Source organism: Mesoplodon mirus, assembly GCF_964341445.2.
Source record: "Mesoplodon mirus genome assembly, chromosome: 12".
Classification (NCBI taxonomy): Eukaryota; Metazoa; Chordata; class Mammalia; order Artiodactyla; family Ziphiidae; genus Mesoplodon; species Mesoplodon mirus.
The window spans coordinates 43,729,579-43,744,765 of NC_138988.1; the positions used below are offsets into that span (position 1 = coordinate 43,729,579).

General features: G+C 43.5%; 1 protein-coding gene across 2 annotated transcripts; it reads left to right on the plus strand.

Annotated features, from left to right (window-relative positions):
* The first annotated feature begins 1,476 nt into the window (after window positions 1-1,476).
* RPSA (ribosomal protein SA) lies at window positions 1,477-14,982 on the plus strand. Of its 2 annotated transcripts, none has more exons than XM_082637798.1 (7): window positions 1,477-1,541; window positions 3,839-4,004; window positions 4,917-5,035; window positions 12,239-12,484; window positions 13,299-13,427; window positions 13,535-13,700; window positions 14,823-14,982. In XM_082637798.1, exons 2-7 carry the CDS (start codon window positions 3,872-3,874, stop codon window positions 14,915-14,917), a joined length of 888 nt encoding a protein of 295 aa, XP_082493924.1. In that variant the 5' UTR covers window positions 1,477-1,541; window positions 3,839-3,871; the 3' UTR covers window positions 14,918-14,982. The 2 variants fall into 2 exon arrangements, with proteins under 2 accessions (XP_082493924.1, XP_082493925.1); XM_082637799.1 differs by lacking the exon at window positions 1,477-1,541 and adding an exon at window positions 1,591-1,853.
* Window positions 14,983-15,187: the final 205 nt, after the last annotated feature.

A 15,187-nucleotide genomic window follows, 5' to 3' on the forward strand; every position in this document is an offset into this window, starting at 1 on the left:
CAAAAGGAAGGCTCTGAGATTTTTATTAAAAATGTGTATGAATAAAAAATAGTGGAGAAACTTGTGCAGAAGACTAGGAGGCTGAGGTGGGGAGGAGAACATGTGGCTGGGGAGCTACAGCCCTTTGACAAGTGCCTCTTAGGCCAAGGGCGCCTCACCATGGCTTATTATCACTACAGCACGTTTTCACCTTTGGAGTTAACTCACTTCCTTGCCGAATATTTTCATTATGCAGATCACGTCTCAAGGACAAAGTTATTTTGCGGGAAAAAAATATTTTGTGGAGAAACAAAACCTAAATGTAATTACAGTACCATTTCCTAGTTGTCATAATGGAAGTATTCTGGAGATTCTGTGGTGCACAGGGGAGGGAGCTGCTGAGATAGTTTGGGAGTGCCCCAGAATGCCCTCCAGAGAAGTCCTGCAGTGATAGAACACTGTCCCTAAAAGCCAGCCATTCTTTTTAAGTCTTTTTTTTTTTTTTTGGTGAGCCAAAATGTCTACAGATATTTTCAGCAGTTTCTAAGGATGCTTAAAGCCATGACTAAATTTACTCCTTTCCTTGTATGTCAGCTCTTTATTTAAATGCAGTGGGGTTTGTTTTGTTTCAGTTTAAAAACCTGTGTTCCTCATAGAAAATTTCAAGAAACACTAAAAAAATGAGGCCAAAAACCTATCCAGTTTCTCTACTTGTATATCCGTAGTTCTCACCATGGCTGCACATTAAAATTATCTAGATTCTTTTGGTTTGGAGTTGGGCATATGTTTAAAAGCTCTCCAAGTGATTCTAAGCGCAGCCAGGCTTGAAACCTACTGTATAACTAATAATCTGGCTATTGGTTATTTGTTTACAATCATTTAATGCCTAGGGCTTCAATTTTTAAAAACAATCGCCCTCATCCTGCAACTCCTTTTTGTATTTTAATTATTTTTTAACGGCTGCATAGTATTGGGCGGAATAAATATTAACTAGTAATGGATATTGCAATTTTTCTCCTACGAGAAAAATTCTCATGCAAACCACCTGTGCAGTCTTCATTTTATTTTTTTTTTCCGGGAAACTTCCTGTAAGATAACTTTTTAAAAATCTGAATTACACACTACTAACTTGTCCTCCAAAAACGCAAAGAAATTTCTCCAGCTTTTGTTTATCCAATACAGGCTTGTGTTCAACACCCCTTCCCATGTAAGGAAACTGCAGCTTAGGTGAAGGACCCGCTCAAGTTGATAGGTACAAAAGGCTGGGCGAGACCTCGAATCCATACGGGCGGGCTGGCTGACTGCCTGGGCTGACTTCCGGCCCGCGTCCCTGGTCGCAAACTGCGTGTTCCAACCGGCCCGCCCCTTTCCGCCATTCGCTAGCGTCCGCGCCAGCGCCGCAGCCCGCCTTCCGTAGGAAGACCCGCCCCAACGACGCCCGCCTTGCTGGCGCTTCCGCTCGCCTTTCGTTGTCATTGGCTGGAGGCGGACTATATAAGGACGTCATTTCCGCCCGCGCGTTCTTTCCGTGCCTGATAAGGGTCCATACGGCTTTGTTGTGGGTGAGTAGCCTGTGGCGTCCGGGCGTACCCCAGGGCCACCAGGACGAACTTCCTGCCGCGACGAGTGTTGCGAGCACCTGGGTGGAAGCCCGCAGGTGGGGCGCGTCTGTCTTCGGCTCGGCGCACTCCCCCTCGGATCTGGCGGCCTGCACGTGGCCGGGCTCGGGCCCACGCGTTCCCACAAGGCCCCGGGAGCCGGCGGAGGTCGCGCTCCAGCGGCGGAGGGCCCGAGTTGGAGTGCGGGTGGCTGGGGGTGCAAAGAGACCGGCCTACGCAGCGCGCTACAGTCTCTTCGGGTCCCGACAGTCGGCGGTAAACCCAGAGACCTGGGCTCCAGTTTTCTCCAGTTGGTTGGATTGGTCTGTTTTCCCCGTTCGTGGTATTCCGTTCAAGAGTTAAGGTTCTTGGCGAGGTTTTTGATGCCGGACAGGCTAAATTAAAGGTCCAGGTTCTTATTCTACTTGTCCAAAAGATTTCGGACAGTGGACGCAAAGGAAGGCACCTACAGGGACTTCCCCGGCGATCCAGTGGTTAAGACTCCGCTGTTACATTGCAGGGGCCCAGGGTTCGATACCAGGTCGGGGAACTTAAGATCCCGCATGCCTCGCGGTGTTAAAAAAAATTTTTTTTAATTACCAAAAAAAAAAAAAGGAGAGACTGAGGTGTAGAGAGAAACGAAACAATTTATGAAGGGGCAGAAGCGAAAGTATGCACTCGGAGAAGAATGCGGGCGTCCTCACGAGGGAGGAGCGCACCGAGGGGTTTTTCTGACACCCCACCACCACCCCCCGCCTTTTATTTCACTTTAATTCCTTGAATGGGCGCATATTTCTTTGTTTAGGGTCGGAATACTCATTGTTGGGAGAATCGGAGTGGGATTTTGATTTCACCTGTTATATAAGTTTTTGCTCTTCCCCGTCCGCCTCCAGAAGCCACCGCACCTGCGCTCTAAGAGCCATTTTCCCTTGCTAGTCGAGCGCCAGGCGTGTGAGGTTGTACAGCAGTCACCTGCAGCCTGTGTGCTCGGCCAAGCTCTCTGGGTTTTATGGTCAGGGTTCCCTCATTAAGTGCAAAACAGGAGGTGGCTTTGCTTTTTCCCTGATGTCTGTTTGAGGAGGCTGTTCTTGGGTCCAGCCCTGTCTTTCCTGCCTGATTTTGAGGAAAACTAGTTGTAATCGCAGGGAGAAGTAATGCCAAAGCTCCCAGCTTCAGGCGGCTTGAAAATAAACTTCACCACCTTTGCTCAGCTTTAGAATAGTCTAGAACATGGCTGCTGTTCCACGTCTAAGTCCTGCGTACCTTGAGAAGTATTAAGTCTCAGTTCACTATTTTCGTTTAGTTTCATTATCTGGGTGTTTTGTCCCTCTCCATAATACTCTTTAGCAGGATTTCCAGCAATTTTACAAGGTGTTCATGTGTCTCATCCCACTAGACTAAGCCCAGTGTCTGACACTAGGAGGTGTGGTCTGTGGTTAGATTGTATATTTCAAGTTTATCAATATTTTTTTTTTCTTTTCTTGTGGTAAGTGGGCCTCTCACTGTTGTGGCCTCTCCCGTTGCGGAGCACAGGCTCCGGACGCGCAGGCTCAGCGGCCATGGCTCACGGGCCCAGCCGCTCCGCGGCATGTGGGATCTTCCCGGACCGGGGCACGAACCTGTGTCCCCTGCATCGGCAGGTGGACTCCCAACCACTGCGCCACCAGGGAAGCCTTATCAATATTTTTTATTGAAGTATAGTTGATTTACAGTGTGTTAATTTCTGCTATACAGCAAAGTGATTAGGTTATACATAGGTATACATTCCTCTTTAACATTCTTTTCCATTATGGTTTATCATAGGGTGTTGAATATAGGTCTCTGTGCTATAGAAGAGGACCATGTTTATTCATTCTGTATATAAAAGTTTACATCTCCTAATCCCATCCTCCCACTCCACCCCTCCCCTGTGACAACCACCAAGTCTGTTCTGTCCTGTTTTCTGTTTAATAGATAAGTTCATTTGTGTCATATTTTAGATCATGTAAGTGATAACATGGTATTTGTCTTTCTCTTTCTGATTTACTTACTATGGTAATCTCTAGTTGGATCCATGTTGCTACAAATGGCATCCTTTCTTTTTTTATGGCTGAGTAGTATTCCATTGTATATATGTACCACATCTTTATCCGTTCATCTGTCAAGATGGTTAGATTTAAACATTGAGTCATTTGACTCTCAAGAGGAGTTAGAATGCACCCGTTACCTCATCCCACTTGTCACTGGAGTGTAAAGGACTTTTGTTAACTATTGTTTTTCAGGTTCCCGTCGTAACTTAAAGGGAAACGTTAACAATGTCCGGAGCCCTTGATGTCCTGCAAATGAAGGAGGAGGATGTCCTCAAATTCCTTGCAGCAGGAACCCACTTAGGTGGCACCAACCTTGACTTCCAAATGGAACAGTACATCTACAAAAGGAAAAGTGATGGTCAGTCATTGCTTTAGGGTTCTTTTTCTTGGTCATCCCAGCTATAAGGACAAATTTTGATGCTTCTGTTCTGACGGATAGTGCTGATGAAGTGATTTCTAAAATATCAGCCTTGGAGGGCTCTCACTAAGTAACAGATGAAACTAGATCTTTAGATGGGTAAGAAGCTTTAAAACTGGGTAAAAGTGCTGTGGTGGTTTTTGGAAAGAAAGGTTTCTGGACTCCAGTGGAAGAGTGGCTATTGCTAGGTTATGTGACCTGGTTTGGGCCATAAAGTAGCATGATGTAAACATAAAGAGGAATTACGTCAGCTTAGTTTCTAATAACTTATCTCCCATGGTGCCTTATATTTTGTGGCTACTGATACAGGTTTGTAAAGCTGAATTCTGAGAGGAAAAGCCACAGATGGGAATTTGGCTTGTTTGAATGTATCAGAAAAGGGAATGTAGGTTGTGATGAGAATATGGAAGGCATTAAGTTCTTCAGCTTAGAACCACTGAAGGAATTATGTGTGTGAGTGGCAGGGTTTAAAGGAGTTGGGGATGAATCTGACATCAAGGCAGAAGATAAGAGGAAAAGAGTGGTAAGAGGCCAGAAGTAGGTAAGACCTTGTTGGATTCTGCATGGGGGGCCTGAGGGCGGGTTAGTACAGGGAAAGAGTAGGGAGAAGGTGCACTTTGCCTACTGAATCAAGGCTGCACACTATTAAAGCTCAGAGCGGAGGCCAGTGTTGGCCAATGAACTTCTGAGTGTCGGAAGTGTGCTATATTAATGGCAGGATTTTCGCTAACACCAGTAGAGCTTGGCTCTGTGACTGGAGTTTGATAGTACTCGCTGCCACATGCATTCAGCTTTTTAGAAGAATGTTAACTTTTAAAGCTTGGCTAGTTGTTAACAAAACCTTGTGTCTAGGCATCTACATCATAAATCTGAAGAGAACCTGGGAGAAGCTTCTGTTGGCAGCTCGTGCCATTGTTGCCATTGAAAACCCAGCTGATGTCAGTGTCATATCCTCCAGGAATACTGGCCAGGTTTGTGGAACAATATGCTTGGTTTTTGTTATAGAACCTAAAGATGTTTGGGGATGTATAGAAAAGCATAAGAAAAAAATAACCCGTAATTTCACTGTTCAGAAATCATTTGAAATTGGCCCTGAGTCAGAGGAATTGCCAAAATTCAACCATTTCAGTGTATTTATCACTTTGCATCTGACAGTATGTCAAGGTTCATGTTTTCATGTCATTGTGTGTTTTCTTGTGCCACTAAATATAGAGAAATGACCCTATTAAAGTGGCTCACCACATTTTTCTGCAGTGAGGTTTTTATATTTAAAATGATGCAATACTGGGTTAAAAAAATTAAATGTCAACTTCAGAATATTTCAGGAAGGTCTTCTGAGGGTGGGGTGCCCCCCAGTCTTTGCCTCATAAGCAAGAGTAATAATCTTTGCCAGCTTAAATGAATAAAAAATAGCTTAGTATTTTTTAATGGCAAGTAAGGTAAAACTTCAGTCTTTTTTGTCCCAGTTCTATCTTGATAATTATTTCCTTTTTCTGCTGAGAAAACTAATGGATTTTTTAAAAACATGCTTTATAAAAGCATTAAAGCTCTTATTAAAAGGATTTCATTCACCCTGTTTCTAATTTTAAAAAATTTGACTTGGATTTTGACAGTTTTTAAATTATGTATTGATAGTAAGATGCTCTTTTTGAATTTCATTAAAAAAATTTTTATTGTATAGTATTTGATTTACAGTGTTGTGTTAATTTATGCTGTACAGCAAAGTGACTCCATTACATATACATATATTCTTTTTCATATTCTTTTCCATTATGGTTTATCACAGGATATTGAATATAGTTCCCTGTGCTATACAGTAAGGCCTTGTTTATCCATCCTATATAGCATAGTTTGCATCTGCTAATCCCAGACTCCCAATCCTTCCCTCCCCCATCCCTTATCCCCCTTGGCAACTACAAGTCTGTTCTATTTTTCTCCTTCATGGATATGTTCATTTGTGTTGTATTTTAAATTCCACATTTAAGTGAAGTCATACGATGTTTGTCTTTCTATCTTACTTAGTGTGATAATCTCTAGGTCCATCCATGTTGCTACAAATGGCATTATTTCATTCTTTTTAATGGCTGAGTAGTATTCCCGCTGTTCATACACGCCACATCGTCTTTATCCATTCATCTGTCTATGGACATTTCAGTTGTTCTCATGTCTTGGCTATTGTAAATAGTGCTCCTGTGAACATTCAGGTGCCTGAATCTTCGAATTACGGTTTTGTCCGGGTCTCTGCACAGGAGTGGAACTGCTGGGTCATATGGCAGCTCTAGTTTTTTGAGGAACCTCCATACTGTTTTCCATACTGGCTGCACCAGTTTATGTTCCCACTAACGGGATTAGAGGGTATTCTTTTCTCCTTATCCTCTCCAGCATTTATTATTGGTAGACTTTCTGATGATGGCCATTCTGACCAGTGTGAGGTGGTACCTCATTGTAGTAGTGATTTGAATTTCTCTAATAGTTAGCAACGTTAAGCATCTTTTCATGTGCCTATTGGCCATCTGTAGTTCTTTGGACAAATGTCTATTTATGTCTTCTGCCCAGTTCAGTTGTTTGTTTTTTTGTTACTGAGATGTATGAGCTGTTGGTATATTTTGGAAATTAAGCCCTTGTTGGACATATCATGTGCAAATATTTTCTCCCAGTTCTTTGTATATTTGGTAGAATTCGCCTATGAAGCCATCTGGTCCTGGACTTTTGTTTGAAGGGAGCTTTTTAATTACACATTCTGTTTCATTTCTAGTAATTAGGCTGTTCAAGTTGTCTGTTTCTTGATTTGGTTTCGGTGGGCTTTATGTTTCTAGAGAGATATCCGTTTCTTCTAGTTTGTCGAGTTTGTTGGCATATAATTGTTCATAATGTTTTTTTGTTGGCATATACTTGTTTGTAATGGTATCAGTTGTGGTTTCTCCTCTTTCATTTCTTACTTTATTTGGGTCTTCTCTCTTGTTGGTGATCCTGGCCAGAGGTTTGTCAATTTTGTTTACCCTTAACAGATCTTGGTTTTATTTTAATCTCTATTTCCTCTCTGATCTTTTTTTTTTTTTAATAGTTATTGGTTTGGTCGTGCTGGGTCTTAGTTGTGGCTCACCAGCTCCTTACTTGTGGCACATGAGCTTAATTGCGGCTCATGGGCTCCTTAGTTGTGACACGCATGTGGGATCTAGTTCCCTGACCAGGGATCAAACTGACCCCCTGCACTGGGAGTGCAGGTCTTAACCACTGTACCACCAGAGAAGTCCCTCCTCTCTGATCTGTCTCCTTCCTTCTGCTGACTTGAGATTTTTCTGGTTTCTTAAAGGCCTGTATCGCTGTGAACTTCCCTCTAAGAACTGCTTTTGCTGTATCACATAGATTTTGTGTTTTCATTGTCATTTGCCTCAAGGTATTTTTTAATTTCTTGGATTCCATTGTTGACCCACTGGTTTCTTAGCAGCATGTTGTTTAGTCTCCCATGCAGTTGTTTTTTTCTTGTTTCTTTTTCGGTGGTTGATTCTAGTTTCATGCAGTTGTGGTCAGAAAAGATGCTTGGAATAATGTCTATGCTCTTAAATTTGTTGAGGCTTATTTTATGCCCTAGTATGTGGTCAATCTCAGAGAATGTTACCTGTGCAGTTGAAAAGAATGTATATTCTGCTTTTTTGGCTCTAATGTCCTGAAAATGTCTTAAGTCTATTGTATCATTTAGGATCTCTGTTGCCTTATTGATTTTCTCTCTCCCAGATATGTCCGTTGATATGAGTAGGGTGTTAAAAGTCTCCTATTATTAGTGTATTCCTGTCAGTTTCTCCCTTTATGTCTGTATTTGTTTTATGTATTTGGGTACATGTTGATGAAGAGTATAGTGTCCTCTCCTTTTATTGATCCTTTTACCATATGTCGTGTGCTTTATCTTTCTTTGTAGCCTTTTTTTTATTAGTCTGTTTTGTCTGATGAGTATTGCGACCCACACTTTCTTGTCATTTCTGTTTGCATGCAATATCTTTTTCCATCTCCTCACTTGCAGTCTGCGTGTGTCATTTGCCCTAAAGTGTCTCTTGTAGGCAGCATATTGTAGGCTTTTTTTTTTTTAATCTAATCTGCTGTTCTGTCTTTTGATGGAACGTTTAGTCCATTGACGTTTAAGGTAATTTTATTGCTATTTTAAACATTGTTTTCCTGTTGACTTTATATTTCTTCTTTGTCTCTTTCTTTTTGTTTTTCCTTTTGTGGTTTGATGATTTTCTTTTGTGTTGTGCTTTTGTTTTCTTGGTTTTTGTGAATCTATTGTGTTTTTGATTTGTGGTTTTTCAAATATGTTAACCCCTTCCTATATCAACTTGACTTAGACTGGTAGTCGTACAGGCTCACTTTCTAGAAGAAAAAAAAATCCACATTTTCTTTCATCCCCCACATTTTGTGATTTTGATGTCCTCTTTTACATCTTCATGTTTATCCCTTTGCTTTAAGTGGTTATCATCGCTTTAAGAGAAATTTTTTGATTTCTTTTTAAAATCTGTTTACTGGCTTATTTAAGTGATTTACTTTCCAACTGATTTTTTTTTCCCTTTCCTATAGATTCTTTTCTATTTAGAGAAGATCTCTCAGTATTTACTTTAGGGTAGGTTTAGTATTGCTGTATTCTTTAAGTTTTTGCTTGTCTGAGGAAATTCTCCTGTTCCAAATGATAATCTTGCTGGGTAGAGTTGCAGGTTTTTCCCTTTCAGGACTTCGAATGTATGTTGCCACTCCCTTATGGCCTACAATCAGCTGAAAGCCTTATGGGGGTTCCCTTGTAATTAACTCTTTGTTTTTCTCTTGCTGTCTTTAGAATCCTTTGGGGTTTTTTTTTTTTTTTTTTTTTTTTTTTTGGTACGCGGGCCTCTCACTGCTGTGGCCTCTCCCGTTGCGGAGCACAGGCTCTGGACGCGCAGGCTCAGCGGCCATGGCTCACGGGCCCAGCCGCTCCGCGGCATGTGGTATCCTCCCGGACTGGGGCACAAACCCGTGTCCCCTGCATCAGCAGGCGGACTCTAAAGCACTGCGCCACCAGGGAAGCCCTGGGGGGGTGCATTTTAATTATGTCTTGGTCTGTTTTGGTTTATCTTGTTTGGGGTGCTCTGTGCTTCCTGTACCTGGATATCAGTTTCCTTCTTTAGGTTTGGGAAGTGTTCAGCCATAATTTCTTCAAATACATTTTCAATCCCCTTTCTCTTCTCCTTCTGGGATCCCTATTATGTGTAGATTGGAATGCTTTATATTATCCCATAGGTCCCTTATATTGCTTTCATTTTTCATTTGGCTTTCTGTCTGCTGTTCTCATTGGGTGATTTCCATTCTATCTTGCAAATCACTTTCTTCTGAAGATAGATCACTGTCTTCCAGATAACGTTCTTCTGCATTATTCATTCTGCTATTCATTGCCTTTAGTTTAGCTTTTGTCCCTGCAAATGAATTTTCTGATTTTTCGTGGTTCTTCCTTAATAATTTGTAGTTCCTTTTCACAGTAATCGCATTTCTGTTGATAGTCTTTCTCAATTTGTTCAGTATTTCATTATTTCCTTTTTTAACTCGATGTCTGTTAGACTCAGGTCATTTTCATTGTTTGTTCTTCAGGGGAATTCTCTTGATCTTTTAATTGGGAGTGGTTCCTCTGTCTCTTCATTTTACTTATATTTCTCTTGCTCTATGAGTTGAGAAAGTTATCTACTGTGGCGTTGGAGGGCTTTTTTTTTTTTTTTTTTTTTACTTATTTTATTTTGGTTGCCCTTGGTCTTAGTTGTGGCGTGCGAACTCTTAGTTATGGCATGCATGTGGGATCGATCTAGTTCCCTCACCAGGGATCGAATCCACGTCCCCTGCATTGGAAGGTGGATTCTTAACCACCGTGCTACCAGGGAGGTCCCTTGGAGGGCTATTTTTATGTGGGAATGTCACTGCATAGCCTCTTTGGGTTTAACATTTTTGGTGCGAGGGCTGTTTGTACTGTGGATGCTTGCTGCCTCTTTCCTCAGTGTATGGTGGCCATCATCCCCTTGACAGGAGGTGTGACTGGTGCGGTGAGTAGAGCCTACACTGGATGTTGTTTACTCTGTGGTTGTCACTACCCTGTCAGAGGCAGGGTATGCTCCCTAGTTGTTATAGAGTAGAAGCCCCCAGAGCTGAGCTGCGGCGTAAGGTAGGCTGGATTGGAGCGTTTCCACTGGGAGAGGAGCCACTGCGTCTTTCTCTGCAGGAGCTGTTCACTGGCGAGTGTGCTCTGTGGTGCCACCTGTCACCCGTTGTGCTGTTGGCACTGCCCTCGGCCCCATCGTAAACCAGGGAATGCTGGCAGTCAGCCCTGGTGTCCTTCAGGTGTTGTTTTCACAAGGCCACCTGCGCAGATCCACTGAAGTCAGGTGCCAGGACAGCAGTAGTCGCACACCTGGACCCCCTGTAGGAGCTATGGAGGCAGCTCAGACCCTGGCCCAGCCCCCGTGTGCCCGTGCCCACAAAGCTCACAGCTGCTTAGGCAAGACCCGTCCCAGTTGCAGGAACACTCATCCATTTGGATGTCCTGCAGGAGCTGAGTTTACAAAGCTGGTGGCAGATGTGTAAATCCACAGCTCGTGTAGCCGTGGGGGGAGATTTCAGCCTGCTTCCTAAGTTGCGTGGCCCCTGGGGCTAGGCTGCAGTTTCAGCCCTGCCTCTGTTCCTGGGCAACTTGCTGGCGTCTGCTCCTGGGTCCACTGAGCCGGCTGTCGGCGCTGGGGCTGGTGAGTGGAGAAAGAGGCTACGCTGGCGACCCCACTTCTCCTTTCGCGTGCCACTTAACAGTGGCGCTTCCCTTTTGTGGTGGGCCCGGCCTTTTTCCACAAACACTCCTGGTTGCGGCTGTGCCACTCTCCAGCCCCTTCAGGCTGTCTCTGCAAAGCCAACCAGTTCTCTCTCTGGGTCTGTCCTCTAAACCAGCACCCAGCCCCCACCTGTACTAACGGACACGCATCTCAGGCTGGGGTGTGCAGGTCTCTCTGTTATGCCCACCACAAGCCAGTTGTTGTGCTCTCCTCTGAGCCTTAGGAGCTCCCTTTCTGTCCCAGTTGATCTCCCCACCGTTGAGGGGGCTTCCCAGGGTGTTGGGAGCCTTTCCTCTTCTTCACCTCCCTCCCGGGGCACAGGTCCCATCCTGCTTCCTCTTTTTTTTCCTTTTGTCCAACCCAGTTATGTGGAGATCTTTCTTGCCCTTTCAGGTGTTTGAAGTCTTCTGCCAGTGTTCAGTAGGTGTTCTGTGATGGTTGTTCCATTTGTAGATGTATTTTTGACGTAGTTGTGGGAGGAGGTGAGTTCCACGTCATTCTACTCCACTATCCTGATTGGAACCCCCTGCAGATGTATGTTAATGGGGTATTCCCCAGAGGCTGGCTTATGACTGGACCTCTGTGGTTTGATGTATGGCTGACAGTTTTAATTACGGCTGTAGAACGAACTTAGTGACCACTCTGTGCTTCCCTCAGCGAAAATTTACTGAGTATCTAGATTGGTCCAGGCAATGCTTGCTGAGTGCTCGGAATATAGCAGAAAAGCAGTCTGTTTTTGAAGGGATGAAGGAAATAAGCTTTCTGTAGGGGGAAGTTAGAGGATAAGAAAGGTGGGTGTATTCCTGCTCTGTATAGGTTGGCTGTGACAAAATCTGACCGGTAACAGAAGTGCTTACTAGATGCCGGGCACTGTTCTGCGTGGTGTGTATCGATTCATGTAATTTTTACAATTCTATGAGGAACTTGGAGGCACGTGAGTAACTTGCCCCAGTTACTCGTAAGTGACCTACTTGGTACTTGAACCAGGCTGGTTGGCTCTGGAACCTGCAGAAGTGAGGAAGTTGTAAGCCTCAGATACCTGAGGGAAGAGCATCCCCAGCAGAGGGCCTAGGGGTGGGGCCGTGCTTGGCATGTTTTTTGGCTCTAATTTTGTAAGTATTTTTCATGTAATAAGTGAAGGATATAGAAGAATTACTGGATGTTTTGAGTGTTTAACTTGATGGTTTCATTTTTGAGTAAGGGATTTTGGGAGGTTCTGACCAGATAGGCTGCTTCATGTGATTACAGAACTTGGTGTTGACCCATGTATAATTGCAGAACTCCTGCAGTTCTGCAAGATGGCACCATCTCTGGAGCACTGTTAACTCTTAATATTGATTCTTCCAGCGAGCTGTGCTGAAGTTTGCTGCTGCCACTGGAGCAACTCCTATTGCTGGCCGCTTCACTCCTGGAACCTTCACTAACCAGATCCAGGCAGCCTTCCGGGAGCCAAGACTTCTGGTGGTTACTGATCCCAGGGCTGACCACCAGCCTCTCACAGAGGCCTCTTACGTTAACCTGCCTACCATTGCTCTGTGTAACACAGACTCTCCTCTGCGGTATGTGGACATTGCCATCCCATGCAACAACAAGGTAACAATTTTATGATCTAAACTAGAGCTGGAGAATAAGTGCTCTAGAGACAGACATTCCTCTGCACATTGTTAGAGCTTGGAGTTGAGGCCACTGGCCGATGAACTCACAAGTGTAGGTAGTGTGCTACACGAGGGGCAAGTTTTTCGCTAACATCACAAGGGTCTCTGGCCCAATGAGTGGAGTTTGATAGTAATACTTGCTACAAATGTATGATTTTAATACATGAAAGCTTTAAGGAGAGATGACAAAACATTTTAAAAATGGCCTGTGTTTTCTTCTGCTTTTCTCCGTTATTTCTTACTCCTGGACCTCTCAGGCATTACTTGGCCTTTCTGTTTTCAGACTAACTTGATGTATCCTGATGTAAGATCCTAAAAAGGTGGGTTGCATATGGTTCAAATTAGTCTGGTTTGTCACTGGTCACAAAACCCTTGTTACACAAAAGAATCAGGCAAAGAGGTTTTTTTTTTTCCTCCCTACTACCAGTGTTCAGGCACTGACCCCAGGTAATTCATTTTGTTGTCTAGAGTGGACTCCTGATTAATCCCCATGATTCATTCCAGTGGCAATCAAGGTTGAGAACCAGAGTTACAGAATAATCTTGTTTAAATAAGTAAAGTCTTTTATTATTTTTATTGGAGTGTAGTTGCTTTACAATGTTGTGTTAGTTTCTGCTATACTATGAACACTTTTAAACGAAGATATGTCTGTTCACATGGTACCAAGGGACCCAGCTGTTAGGTGGAATGGGAGGTGCTTGCTGTTTGGGGTTCGCCGACTATCACTTTATAATAACCTGGCACTCTTGCAGGGAGCTCACTCAGTGGGTCTGATGTGGTGGATGCTTGCCCGGGAAGTTCTGCGCATGCGTGGCACCATCTCCCGTGAACACCCATGGGAGGTCATGCCTGATCTCTACTTCTACAGAGATCCTGAAGAGGTGAGCTTCCTTCACAAAGGCATGAACAAATTAGACACTTCAGTCTGTGCTTCTTGGCAGTAAAGTCTGTCAGTCCCTGTAAACGAAAAAAATTTTTTCTAAACCAGATTGAAAAGGAAGAGCAGGCGGCAGCTGAGAAGGCTGTGACCAAGGAGGAATTTCAGGGCGAATGGACCGCCCCAGCTCCTGAGTTCACTGCTGCTCAGCCTGAGGTGGCGGACTGGTCCGAAGGTGTGCAGGTGCCCTCTGTGCCTATTCAGCAGTTCCCCACTGGTACGTATCAAGATCCAAGGGCGTCAGGCTGGTGGTTTAGAACTTCTGTGTTTCCAGTGTAACATATGTGTGTGTGTGTGTATATATATATATGCACACTTTATATATATATATATATATACACACACACACACATGCATATATACACACAGTTTATATATACATATACAGTAAATCCTGTACATACAAACGAATTCCCATTCTGAGAGCACATTCGCAAGTCCAACACAGTTAGCCTAGGTACCCAACTAGCACAATGGGCTATATAATACTATACTGTAATAGGCTTATAATACTTCACACAAATAACACATAAAAAAACACAAAATAAAACATTTTTAATCTTATAGTACAGTACAACAGCTGGCATACGGGCTGGCATCGAGTGAACAGGCAAGAAGTGTTACTGACTGGAGGAGGGAGAGGAGGTGGGAGGGAGATGGTAGAGCTGAAAGGTCGTCAGCTATCGGAGATGGAGGGTAGTTTCACTCACGCTTGACCTTGATGGCACAGGTCTGGTTCCCTGCTGGATTCAGTTCTGCCTACTCTTGAAAAAACGAGTCAGTGATGTCTCGGTCTATATGTACCAGCTACATCACCACTGCTTTTACACTTGCTTCCAGACATCCTGTGCTTGAAGTAAAGCTAACTGTAACTGTGTGTGCTCTATACAGTACTGTACAGTACACAAAAGTACAACCACTTGTAGAGGATGCAGGCACGTGACAGTGTGCAGCAGACATGTGAATTAACTACGTGATTGGACATGCGAATGCACTTTCTCTTTGAGAGTTCGTAACTTGAAGGTTCGTATATAGGGCACTTAGTGTATGCATGTGTACATGTATACGTATATACACACATACATACACTATATATATATATACACACCCATACTAGTATTAAAGGATTTTTGTCTCTGCCATAGCTGTGCTAATAACTGACAGGTTGAATTCAGGTGCTTTTGAAGTGTTCTGTCTTTTGTCTTTGTCCTTTGAAATGTGTTATCTGTTGGAATGCAAGGCAGATTGCTGCTGGTGGTGAGGTGACAAAAATACTATGGGAATGGGGCTGATGGCTTTTTTTTTTTTTTTTTTTTTTTTTTTGGTATTTTCTCAACAGAAGATTGGAGTGCTCAGCCTGCCACTGAAGACTGGTCTGCAGCTCCCACTGCTCAGGCCACCGAGTGGGTAGGAACAACCACTGAGTGGTCTTAAAACTGTTCTTCCACAAACTCTTAAAATGGGAAATAGGTTGATGGAAAATAAACAGTTTCTAAAAATTGTGTCCATTTATTTCAGTTCATGGGACAGGCCTGGGATGAAAGCCTTGCTCAGCCCGTTCCTAGTGTGTGGCTCTGGGCAAGAGATGATGTTTCTGGGCCCAAGTGTCCTCAGCAGGGGATAATCTTGGAGCTGTGATGCAGAGCAATGTATCACATTGTCCTTTTGTTAGTATGTAATTTAAAAATAATTTTAAAGAGTAAA